Here is a 12,097-nt window from a genome sequence, read left to right as displayed (position 1 = left end):
GGAAGGCAAGGAGAAGAGGTGGAGACAGAGGTAACAGAGGGAGAGAGCCATAGAGATTATCCACAGTCGAGCTGAGATTAGCCATCGTTTAGGGGGCACTCAGGCACCAACAGAGAGAGAGAGAGCGAGAGAGAGTCACCGACTTGCGTTCGACTTCCTCAGGCAGACGACCAATCAGGCTGAAGGCAGTCAGGGACTTCTCTCTCCCTCCTACCATCCACCACCAGCCTCTGTTGTTGTCATGGCGCAGCAGGTCAGCAGCTCTCCTTTCCTCAGGCCCTTCTTCCTGAAGACGCCCGTGAGCGTGCCCAGTCCGCACCGCCAGCGCCGCCACACCCTCCCCGCCAGCGAGTTCCGCAACCTCACCCCGCAGGACGCCATCAGCGTGTTCGAGATCGAGAGAGAAGGTAAGAGGAGTCGGGCGGGGGACGCGGAGAGCTGTCTTGACCTCTTAAGAGACTGTTCATCTTATGTTTGGTTGTAGTGGGGAAAAATCCTACAGGGATTCCATTAGTTGTAAATCTCTGTAATAACATTGTCATTGTATTATATCAGACAAAGAATACCTCACCCTCTCCATTTAGGATTGTGATTGTGGCATAGGGTTAGAAAATCATGACCTCAAACCAAGAGTAAGAAGCTGTTGTAGCCCTGACATAGTGGGGTCAAATTACATATTGCATAAAGCTGAGGGAACAGTTGGTCGCAAATGACCAAGAATTTAATAATGGGTAAACAGGTTTCTTCCAAAGAATAAACATTATTAGCAGTATTGGCAGTTATCACATAAATACTTGTCATGCAATATCTCTGTTGTGATGATATCAAGTGGACAACACATTGCAACATTTTGTATTTTGTAAACCGCATTAACCACGTTGTAAACAGTAAGGTTATCCATTTCAATTTAAAGTGAATTCATTCACATCTAAATAGGCTGTCTTTAGCTTTTGATGGATGAGGCGTTTGTCATTTGTCATTTATTATTCAGGACTGCTTTGTAAAAAGTACCCCAGAGCAAATCCAAAAATGACCTAATGAAATAATTTATATTAACAGTATAGTAGCATAGCAAGAGCCCAATGTGCAACAAGCGTAGATGTCTCTACTCAAATAGGTTACCGATTTTAAGCTTATTATATTGTGGCCTAAATGTAGCTCATTTTAGCTAGTAAGTTACTGTTAGCTATGAAGTCTGCTAGCTGTATCTTTCTACCTTCCACGTATCTATTCCCTGTAGTAAGAACAGGGTGTAACACTACTTTGGCTCCTGATTAATATCCTACTGTTAATCTGTAAAGTGAGATTCAGGTTTTAGGCATGTCTTCAGTCACTAATCTGTGGTCTGTGACACCGTTGTTCTCCTGTCTCTGCTCCTTAGCTTTTGTCTCAGTGTCTGGCGAGTGCCCGCTCACACTGGAGGAGGTGCTGAGTTTCCTGGGGCAGTGTCCAGAGCTGTCCCTGGGCTGGTTTGAGGAGGGCCAGCTGGTGGCTTTCATCATCGGCTCTGGGTGGGACAAGGAGCGGCTGGCGCAGGTGAGAGAGCTCCTGCATTCCCACATGCCTTAAGTTTAAAGCCACCATTACATTATTGTCATTTAGCAGATGCTCCTATCCAGAGAAACGCACATAGATTAGAGTTTTTACACATTATCCATTTATACAGCTGGATATTTGCTGAGGCAATTCTGGGTTTAGTACCTTGCCCAAGGGTACAGCAGCAGTTCTCAGGGCAGTAGCAGGGAATTGAACTAGCGACCTTTTGGTTACAAGCCCAAATCCTTACAACTATGCTACACTGCCACCCCAAACACCACATTTATGTTCAGCTTCCTGTAATCTTGAGCCAAAAGCCAAGGTCAAGTGAAATAGTGAGAATCCACACACTGCTCCTATACAAAGAGTTACATTTATTTACACCTGGAAGCAGGTCATTTTGATCTTTAAGGATGTAGTGTAATGCCCCTACTACAATACAGTAGACACATTTTGTTACAAAACATATCACCATGTGTGTAGTGACGTGTTGGCAATGCCCAGCTTAGCCTTTCCAGCTCCACAAGAGGAGTGAAAAAATTAGTAAAGGGAAAGTAAACCAAGTAAAGCAATGAAACTTGAGGATGGCGGCATTATCGAAGTGATGAATTGCCCTCTTTGATGTGTTTTGCTTTAATGATGTCGTACTGGCCCGCTAACCTGTGCTGCTGTGACTGTGTCCAAGGAGTCCATGACCACGCACGTCCCCGACACCCCCACCGTGCACATCCACGTGCTCTCCGTGCACCGCCACTGCCGCCAGCAGGGCAAGGGCTCCATCCTGCTGTGGCGCTACCTGCAGTACCTGCGCTGCCTGCCGGGCCTGCGCCGCGCCCTGCTCATCTGTGAGGAGTTCCTGGTGCCCTTCTACCTCAAGGCCGGCTTCAAGGAGAAGGGGTCCTCCGCCATCTCCGTGGGCACCCTCAGCTTCATCGAGATGGAGTACCTGCTAGGGGGAGTCGCCTTCGCCCGGCGGAACAGCGGCTGTTAGCTCGGCCCGGCCTGACGCCGACGCCTCCCCTTCTTTCCGGCACTGTGTCAGGGCACACCGGAAGTTATGTGTGCCCCTCAAGCCTCTGTCCAGGCTCCTGGAAGAGCAGCATCACCTCACTGTCACCTCACAGCCAGCCACAGCCACCTACAGACTCTCACCACTTTTTGCTCAGTAATACAACCATGCATCACATCATTTCACCCCCACACCAACCACCAAAACCACTCAGACCGTCTCTCTCAAGATCAGGATACTAGCACTGCAGGTGGTGTTTGTTTCATCTGATCTTACACTGGAGTGGATTATCCCAGGTGATAAACCTGAGGAGAGGGAGACAGAAGCTCCCTAAATACCTGCTGTCCACCTGTCTTTGTTAATCGCTTATGGTCACTGAGCTCAGCGGCAATGCGAAAGGCCTGTGTAAGCTGTCAGAGAAACAGGAAATAGTAACATGACTTCAGACCAAGGAGAAGATCAGGTCGATGTTATTAGGCCTTTAAGAATGATGGACTGCCCTCAGAGACCAGACGCCCACAATCCTCACTCTCATCAGTTCGGCTGGCTGCAGAAATGGAGCTCTGGGCTCTAAGGTACCTTGGTTTCTAGGCCCCTAATCACAGCAGTTCAATCTAATAAACTGACTATGCTGGGCAAAAGTTCACATCAGTTGTACAACACGTTTGTTTACCATCAAAAGTATTTCAGACACCAAATTTCATTGTGCTTTACAGAAAGGGCACTGCAGTTTTTAAACAATGCATTTTAAGTGTACTGTAATGTAAATACTATACTCTTTTGTAACTTTGATGAGAATTTGTGCACCTCACTGCTGCTATGGAAACACAAAGTTATTTTTGTTGCATTCACTGCTTCTTGGTGATAGAAATTATCATGGGCTATTTTGGATGAAGTAACAGTAACTGTTGATGAAGTAACCACCGATTAAAGCAGAAACCATTTTGATCAATTAGAATGGGTCTTCCCAATACACCTGGCAGATCCACAGATTTTGTGAAAGGGCATTGCTTATCACACATTCTGGAATTCAAATTCTGTAACCCCAGTCAAGATTCAACAGAATATTTTGTGGAAATTGTCTGAAGATCCTGTACTAATCTTCAAATGTGCATTTGGAATAAAGTCGACCCCACAGATTGTCACAATGAATAAAAAAAACTTCTCTCCACTGAAGGAGCATTCATTAAGAGTTAGGATCCTGCATATAAGACTGCATTTTGGCAAAACGCTGTAGTCTGTTATGAGCAGATTGTATATAATGTGTGTCCCATCATGTTTGGTTGCTTCAGGATTGTCTTAATTGTTGCTAAAACCAATAAATTAATTTGTAGAAAGAAAGTGGTGATCATTCCTCTGCATGCAGTCCCCACCTTTTCCCTTGTAGTAGCCAGTTAGAACAGTAGAAACCTAATATGGAGTAGAGACATGCAGTCCAGTTAGGCTCACCATTGTGTCTACAGTCTACAGTCAGTGTCTCCAGCTCCAGTGTTAAGCTTGGTCTTGAACACTCAAATGGTTTATGCTTCCACTGTGAATATTGTCTTGATTCTATTTATCAGAAATTTCTCCAGTTTCTAGAGGCTGATAAAGATTTTAGTTAGTGGTTTATAAATAGGGGCTTCAAAGTGGCGCAGTTGGAAAGGTGCTTGTCTGGCCCTGCGATCTGACGACAATGACCGGGAGCAGTAGGTAGGTAGGTCTGCCAGGGTTTCCTCATCTCACTGCTCTCAGACACCACGTGATTTGTTAGGTGACCAAAAGATGTTTGGGCGATGTCAGTGGAATAGCACCTATCCTCCAATTGGTGCCCACTTCACTGTGGTGTACTGTGTGACTTGTAGTGTGAAAAACAGGTGTTGGCTGTGTGCACGTCTATCAGATGTTTGCGTTTGGAGAGCAGAGGTTGTTGCAACTGGCGAACCTCAACGGGGTTGCGTATAGAGGCAAAAGCATGAAAAATTGTTTATAATCTCCCCTGGTCACACCAATAGGGCTTGTTGACTTATTTGTCTTGAATTTTGTAAATTTATCTTGTACTTCACCGGCCCTCATTTCAATACTGTCTGTAACTTTCTGGGTATCAGATGCAGTTGCAGCTATTTGTAACTGTTTTACTAATGAATCTTAACTGGTCAATAATGTATTTGAATTTGCACAAATTCTTATTCTCAGTTCTGTAGACCGTACCGGGTCTGTCTTGCCTAAATTCATCTCATCTTATTAATGTAGAAAGTGATGGAGGAGGCGGCTTTGTGACTAGGTTGTGGCCACTTAACTCCAGGGACTCAATTACATCAGCACTGCAAATTCTATCATGATTATTACAAAAACAGATTGGGAAAATTATGCCTCTAGCAGGAGAGGTAACAAATTGCATTTAAAAAAACACCAGCAACATATATTGTGAAGGGCTATTGTTCCTCCTGTTTTATCAAGAGAAGTCTAGGTAATGCCAACCAATTCACAGCCCCCACAATAACTACTAATTGTATTTATAATAGTTCTAGCATTCAAACAAAGGCATCTCATAGAATTAGCTGCACTACCTTGGCCACTCTAAGCAAATGCCAGTTCAATATCACCTGTGGCACAGCTCAATCCTTCCATAAGATGTGAAAATAATAGTAATAATTTTAGTGAATATGGCCTCTCTGCTTCTGTTCCCTCATTCACTTAGGACCAGAGTCAGAGACCTACACTCATCCTATCTCACAAACACCAAACACAGAGACAGCTGAAATAACCACACAAACACTTATTGGGCAGCGTGAGGTTTGCTCTTGCTGTATTCTCAGTTACAAGTAAGTAGGTGGTAGTTAAAACACTACCTTTCTGTCAATTCATCACCACTTCAACAGCAGTAAACAAATAAAAGGTTAACATTTGAGTGCTCAATCTAGTGTAACAAAAATATGGCAGTAGTTGGTACATTTATCAACAAGGCACCAAAGGTGTTTTTAGTTGTTTTTTTTCCCCTGGTGGAGTTTTGTCTCTGAGGTTTCCCAAGAAGTAATAAAACCTAATCCTGCTTTGCGAAGTGCTTAGAAAATTAAATAGAAAACCATCAAACGATATCGGGCACAGAGCCGCTCCTGGGTCACGTATCAGTCTGTCCAGGGACAGCTCGTCTGCCTCTTTTCCTTTAGATATGAGAGGGTTTTGGGGGGGGAATTCCTTGGAGTCCAATGATACAGAGACATTTGGAAGGTATCCAGAGGACTGCATAATTGATGGGACATAAAAAGGTGTTTTGGGGAGACATCTCTGTGATTACATGACGTTCTCATGAAGGGATGCGGGGGAATAAAAAGGGCCACTGCCAGTTTGCAGAAGGGGCCAGTTTCGGAGGATACCGGAGACGCTCCACCTTCTGCCTTTCTTGGTAGAGGTGTAGGAGAGGCTGGACAGGGATTGGGAATAGCACCAGCCCAGTTGCTCCCTCTCTGTCCTCTCCTTCACCCTTGTTGCAGGGGCGGAGGGCGGGGGCAGGGGCGGGTCTCAGTGGAGGTGCGCGTTGAGATCGTACTTCTCGCAGAACTTGTCTGTGAAGGGGATGCAGGTGAGCAGCTCGCACCACTCGCACTTGATGGGGTAGACGTAGAAGAGCACGACGAGGCCGGCGAAGAGCCCCACGAACACCACCAGGAAGACGATGATCTGGCAGCGCTTGCGGTACATGTCCATGCGCCCGAAGCTGATGTAGGGCAGGAAGGCGAAGGAGAGGAAGAAGCCCGAGATGAAGCCGGAGATGTGGGCGAAGTTGTCGATCCAGGGCAGCAGGCCGAAGGCGAAGAGGAAGAGGACCACGCACAGCAGCTTGGCGAAGGCGCGCCACGGCCGGGCGAGGATCTGCCAGCTCTGGAAGAGCTCCACGAACAGGCAGGCCAGGATCCCGAACTGAGAGCCCGCCGGCCCCACCTGAGCCGCACACAAAGGACAAACAGAAGTGAGAGGGGCTGAGCTCACGCATGCACACTGCTCACCACACGACCTGTCCAACTTCAATCACTGACCGCCAAGGCCGCCATGATCTAGCTCTAATCTACAAGGCTAAGCTCCATTAAATATGGCTCAACATTCTGTGTAAGCAGTTTTGCAGACTCTCGTTTCAGGACTCAGCTATTATTCCCAATAATACTTCTTAAAGAGTTTACAACACAATCCATTTGCTGTGGAGAACGTGAGTGAGGCGGGTAGCTGCCCCAGCTGTCCAATGCAAAGCTTTTGTGGTAATGGTTGTGGAGTATATTACAAGTATATTACAATTTTGAGCGTATTACATGGACATTTCTACATATTCTTGCTGATTGCTCCTGTCAACGTAATCACAGACAATTTTTTATGTATACTACATGGACATTTCCCTTTTTACACACTCCTCATTTTTTATACATTTTACATGTTATAAATTTAGTATAGATTCTTTTTGATTTAAAGTTCAGATGTTAATTCAATTTCAAATGTGTAACCTAAATTCTGATTAATCAGGCGTGTTTTATGTTGTTCTGGTACTGACACGGGTTAGCAAATGTAAATTCGTTGTCCTGGACAATGACAATAAAGCGCTCATATCTTATCTTATCAGAGAGAGAAGCGCAGCTACACCGGAGGCACAAATAGGAGTGGTGCAGCTGTACCTCGGCCTTGTAGGGCAGGAAGATGGCGCTGGCGAGGTTCCCGGTGATCCCGCTCAGAATGTATATGATGGAGATGCGCAGCCAGCCCGCCAGCTTCTCCAGGTCCCTCAGGATGGTCATCTGGAAGCACACCGACACCAGGCAGTGCAGGATCCTGGGCAGAAACAGGGAGAGAGAGAGAGAGCCACACTCAAACACACGCAGTAAAGGCCTCTCCTCTTTAACCAGTTATTCCATCACAAACCATGTGTAGCCTCTGCTTACAGCGGGCACTGATAAGACTGGCAAGTGTAGCATTTGCTGCAAATCCACAATCGTGGCAATCTCGCTAGAACAGGCACAATTATTCTGAGAGAGGGTCTCATTCTCTGCCAAGGTCTCATTACCCAGAAAATGCACTTGAGAATTATAATGTTTGGAACAAACAGCACATGTTTACATGAATGTTTTTCAGATGAGTAATAGGACACACCATAAAAGGAGCAACATGCTGGGCAAATCCACAAGGTTGAAACAAACAAAATCCATGTGTATAAATAGTGGCAGAGGCTTTTGGGCCAATGCAGTCTGTTAGCCAGACACATCGAATGTGGCGTAGAGCACGATAAACAAGGGGTGATGCGGGAGGGAGGTGATCCCACTCTGTTTAAAAGCTCACCTAGACTTAATTCCTGAAAGACAAAGCGGCATTAGAGGAGGCTCTGTGTAATGAGGAGTGCAGGTATGACTTTGTCAGTGTACGTCTCGGGCACGTGAAGTAGGGATCAGGAGAGGGTCATTAGTGTCACTCGCCCGACACACCCATAGCTGTCCCTAAACATCTTTTTTTTTTTTCTTTACATTTTCAGGCAAATAACATGCTGTCTAGGCAGGCTGACTATTACATAAAGATACACAACTCATTGACATACAGTTGTTTTCATTTTCAACGCTAGATGCATACTAGCACAATCCATTACCTTACGAATGAGGGCAAAAGAGTTTTTCCATATCTCTCACTGAATGTAACATGATTTCACTTTCACCGTTCTGTATTGTGACTGTAATCTTCTATTTTCCCTGCTGGAGGGAGTGATGGTTGTAGCTTTTTCTCCAGTGTCAGTATACTGCCAGTTTTTGAGATGCCTATATTATAATGTGTCAGAGAACACATCAATAAACGCGTCTGCCAAATGAATAAATATAAATGTAGACGAATGACAGATTCTGCTCCGCTCAAAGCCCCGCCCCCTCCCCAGCCCACTCCGCTTACCCAGCGTGCAGGAAGAGGGAGAGCCACAGTCTGTAGAACTGGTCCGGGATCTCAGGGTTGAGGAACGGCAGCAGCCCGCACACATCGTCCATGCAGTGCACCTGGAGGAACACGACAGCTTTGGCCCAGAGCTCACAGGGAAAACACCGCTACAGCAGCCCTGCTGATGAGACAGGACCGGGAACTCCTACTCCGTCCCATCATTTCCTAACAAACAGCGCCCCCGGCTCATCATAGCAACATGGTCAGTTTTAAGACTGATTATGCCAGTGAACTTTAGCTGCCTTAGAGGGCATATCACTCAACGTGTTGCCGCCACTCCTCTTCACGCTCTCTAGAGAGCAGCCAGGGTGAGGTCTCTGGAGGCCCAATAGCCTGGCAGAGATGCCCATACCCCTGTGCTACAAACAACACCAGGCCACAGGCTGTAACTGGCAGCAGCGCTCCCTTGGCAGTCAGAGATAAAACAGGATTAGAGAATCTGCCACTCAGTGGTAATTAACATGACCTCATTAGTGGCGACTGCGGCCCTTTTGATCTTGGGAAAACACGACCTGTGGGCTGGTCACAGCCCCTTCAATAGCCGCCAGCTGTGCGCATGAGCTTTCAGGTGGGTTCTGGAGCGGGTCAGGTCGGGCCCGAGAAGGTCTGATTTGGTGTTGACCAAGTGAAGTGGGTTAAGCCCCCTAAGCAGTGTTTGACTGCCAGCTGACAGATGGCAAAGAGTGAAGAATTTACAAAAGACAGCTGGAGTGCACTTCGGTTCCCCGTCCGAGCCAAAGTTGTGACCCGGCATAATCTGTATTTACTTTTCTATCAGTGTACCCCATCTGCACCACACCAAGGACAACATACTTTTTATGTGTTTCCTATGCATCACTCTGTATGCCCCCCCACCAGCCTCACCATCCATCATTACCACCAATTCTATGCTTACCGAAGATATTTAATAAAAATACGCACATATTTGTTGATAGAAGTACAGCATTCATGGAAATACAGATAGATACAGACGGACAGAAACACAGGTTTGTGCCAACTGACGGTCACCCTCTCACCTGTGAGCAAAGCGTGGCCTCCTCGTGGAAGTACCCCTTCATGAAGTCACAGTACTCCCGAGACGTGATCTCACACCTGCGCGGGGCAAACGCAGAGTGAGCAGGGGGGTACACGACGCAAACATCGCTCACAGATCCAGTGCGAGCACTGCACTCCTGTATCACTGAGGCTTTTCATCATGAGAAAAGGAGCGCACATGTGTTCAAATATTCAATTCACCACCAAGCTGTGGCAGTGTAGCATAATGATAAGCAGCAGGGCTCATAACCCAAAGGTTTCTGGTTCGATTCCACACAAGGGCACTGCTGCTGTATCCTTGGGCAAGGTACTTAACCATAATTTCCCCAGTAAATATCCCGCTGTATAAATGGGTAACTTGTAAAAAATTGTAAACTATATAAGTTGCTCTGGATAAGAGAATCTGCTAAATGACAAAACTGAAACTGTAACTGTAAAAACATGGAGACCAATGGAAAAGGGAAGCATTGTGGCTGAACTGTGTCTCAAGCGTTTCTGTGGGCAAGATGTGTGGAGGAGAGTGGGGGTGTGTTTGGAGAGCCTGTCCTCACCTCCCTTTGGTGCCGATGCAGCAGGGCCGCCCCGTAATGGCACAGTCGATGTGGGGCAGGTTGGTGTGGTTCCCTGTGTTGTACTTGGTGCAGATCTGCCAACAGGAATATGAGTTCTGGTTTGAGCTATGCTTTGACATAACTGTGAGTTATGGATTGGTTGTCATCAGCTCTACATCCAAAGCTCCAGCAGACTGCACGGGGCTTTCCACCGTGTGGACACAGCTGTACTCACCGGCCACTTGGTGATGTCATCAGGCCACTCGTGGGGGGATCCGGAGGCTGGCTCCAGACAAGTTCTGCATAGAGCAGAGAAAGGTGACGGACAGAACAATCACACAGAGAGGTTAAGGAACAGACCAACCACACACAAGAAGAAAGGGCTCTACTATAAAAAAATCAAGCATGAAGACATGGTAGTTGCCTGAAACAGTGTATGTGCAATGTTACAACAGCACATTGGTTGTACTTGTGCCTCACTGCAGCGACTCACCTGGGGTCCTGGTGACAAACAGACCCGTATATACGCTCTTTTCCATCTAGCTGCGGTGCACTGGGGTGCTGCGGCCACTTCACCCACACTGCCAAGGTGGTCTGAGAGAGAGGCACAGAGAGAGGCAGTCCTTCACAGCTGCACTCTTCAAGAGTTCTGGCGCATCAGTGTTTCTGTGGCAGGTATGTGCGAAAATGCTTGTGTGTGTGAAAATGCTTGTGTGTGTGTGTATGTGTGTGTGAGAGCAAGAGAAAGCATGTGTAAGCTAGTCTATGTGTTTGTGAGTGTGAGACTGTGTAAAATGTGTGTGTGTGTGTGTGTGTGTGTGTGTGTGAAGGTCTATGTTTGTGTGTGCTGAGACTCACAGAGCACTCCTCTTCAGATGTCTGCACACAGCCCGAGCGATCATTGCGCACACAGCAGGCAGAATCGCGCTCCCTCAACCTCTTCTTCTGGATCAGATCATGAACCTGCTGGTCCTGTCGCATGCAGGGGGAGAACTTGGCTCCCAGGTGGATCAGCGCCTCCTGCAGTCAAAGGAACGGAACTACAGTCAGATACCACTCGACTACGTTCTGACTGACTGACTGTCGCAGGTATCTTTGGTTTCCCCTGACTGACTGATCCATAGTAATTACATAATAACTTGCATATTTAGGCTTGGTGTGATTTTTCTTTTTTCCAATACTTAATATCAGTGTTTTGGTTTCTTCTCATATTCAGTTTTCCAATATTTATTTCCATGGCATCACACAACCATGTGCAATTCTTGTCATTTAAAAAAGGCTAATGCTTGGACAAAGCTTTGAACAGCAGTGTTTATATTAAAGGGGCTTTACTGAAAATGGTAGCTGAGTTAAACTGAAAGAGAAGCTGAAATTTTTTAAAATGGAATGTTTTAAATTTCAGTGCCGTGGATGATCTTATCAACCGCACACCTGAGCTGTGAAATATTTAGCTGCTGTCAGTCATAATATTTATTTAAGAGTTCAGTGCTTTGTAAGCAACATAATGGTGTTTGGTCTTTAAATTTCCATGCTTTCAAATTGGTAGCTAGAGTTTTGCGAAATCAATGTTTACTGATGCAAACAGAGTCCTGCCAAATCCGTATTTACTGCACAACTGAACAACCTTCTTACCGAACTTGGTCCAACCCAGAAGTTTTCTTGTTGCACAAACTTGACATTTTCATAAACACCTTTATTTCTTAAAACCTGAAAGATACAAAGAGAATGGATGCAGTGAAATTCAGCGACATTCGCTAGCACAGAGGCCACTCCTGTACTCTGATCACATGGTGTCAAAGCTCCTCCGTGCTCGGGGTGTCAGAGAGTGGGTGAGCAAAGGTCATACTCACAGAATCCACAGTCTCGTGCTGCGAGAAGCCCACTGGTGCAATGCCATAAATACACACCGCCAGGATCGTGATCAGCAAGTGGACAAATGTTATCCAGTATGTAAAAAAAGGCCTGGGGGAGGATAAAACAGTGACTCAGGACACATCCACATAATACATACTAACACGCACTAGTGTTTTTT

The 12,097-nt window shown here is 46.2% G+C and overlaps 2 protein-coding genes across 8 annotated transcripts in view; one reads left to right on the top strand and one right to left on the bottom strand.

Annotated features, from left to right (window-relative positions):
- The first annotated feature begins 241 nt into the window (after positions 1 to 241).
- Positions 242 to 2,527, top strand: LOC118785395 (serotonin N-acetyltransferase-like). The gene is made up of 3 exons (XM_036540013.1): positions 242 to 407; positions 1,382 to 1,536; positions 2,222 to 2,527. The coding sequence occupies exons 1-3, from the start codon at positions 242 to 244 to the stop codon at positions 2,525 to 2,527; spliced, it is 627 nt and encodes a 208-aa protein (XP_036395906.1).
- Positions 2,528 to 5,315: 2,788 nt separating this feature from the next.
- Positions 5,316 to 12,097, bottom strand: part of rhbdf1b (rhomboid 5 homolog 1b (Drosophila)) — a 75,643-nt gene continuing 68,861 nt past the window's right edge. For all 7 annotated transcript variants that reach the window (XM_036535895.1, XM_036535891.1, XM_036535896.1 and 4 more), the window contains 10 exons: positions 11,916 to 12,027; positions 11,698 to 11,772; positions 10,924 to 11,085; positions 10,559 to 10,659; positions 10,301 to 10,364; positions 10,066 to 10,160; positions 9,496 to 9,571; positions 8,438 to 8,538; positions 7,186 to 7,339; positions 5,316 to 6,466 (listed from right to left, as the gene is read on the bottom strand). In XM_036535895.1, coding sequence (XP_036391788.1) covers positions 6,047 to 6,466; positions 7,186 to 7,339; positions 8,438 to 8,538; positions 9,496 to 9,571; positions 10,066 to 10,160; positions 10,301 to 10,364; positions 10,559 to 10,659; positions 10,924 to 11,085; positions 11,698 to 11,772; positions 11,916 to 12,027 — 1,360 coding nt within the window. In that variant the 3' untranslated portion in view covers positions 5,316 to 6,046. The remainder of the gene's footprint in view (positions 6,467 to 7,185; positions 7,340 to 8,437; positions 8,539 to 9,495; positions 9,572 to 10,065; positions 10,161 to 10,300; positions 10,365 to 10,558; positions 10,660 to 10,923; positions 11,086 to 11,697; positions 11,773 to 11,915; positions 12,028 to 12,097) is intronic.

Source organism: Megalops cyprinoides, chromosome 1 (assembly GCF_013368585.1).
Source record: "Megalops cyprinoides isolate fMegCyp1 chromosome 1, fMegCyp1.pri, whole genome shotgun sequence".
NCBI lineage: Eukaryota > Metazoa > Chordata > Actinopteri > Elopiformes > Megalopidae > Megalops > Megalops cyprinoides.
Note: the sequence above shows the minus strand (reverse complement) of the source record. Positions and strands in the feature narration are given on the sequence as shown.

Excerpts from the sequence above, each read along its gene's own strand:
- LOC118785395 (XM_036540013.1), top strand. The coding sequence starts at position 242 with ATGGCGCAGCAGGTCAGCAGCTCTCCTTTCCTCAGGCCCTTCTTCCTG. Across the intron at positions 408-1,381 it reads GTTCGAGATCGAGAGAGAAG|CTTTTGTCTCAGTGTCTGGC; the intron begins GTAAGAGGAGTC and ends TCTGCTCCTTAG. Across the intron at positions 1,537-2,221 it reads ACAAGGAGCGGCTGGCGCAG|GAGTCCATGACCACGCACGT; the intron begins GTGAGAGAGCTC and ends ACTGTGTCCAAG.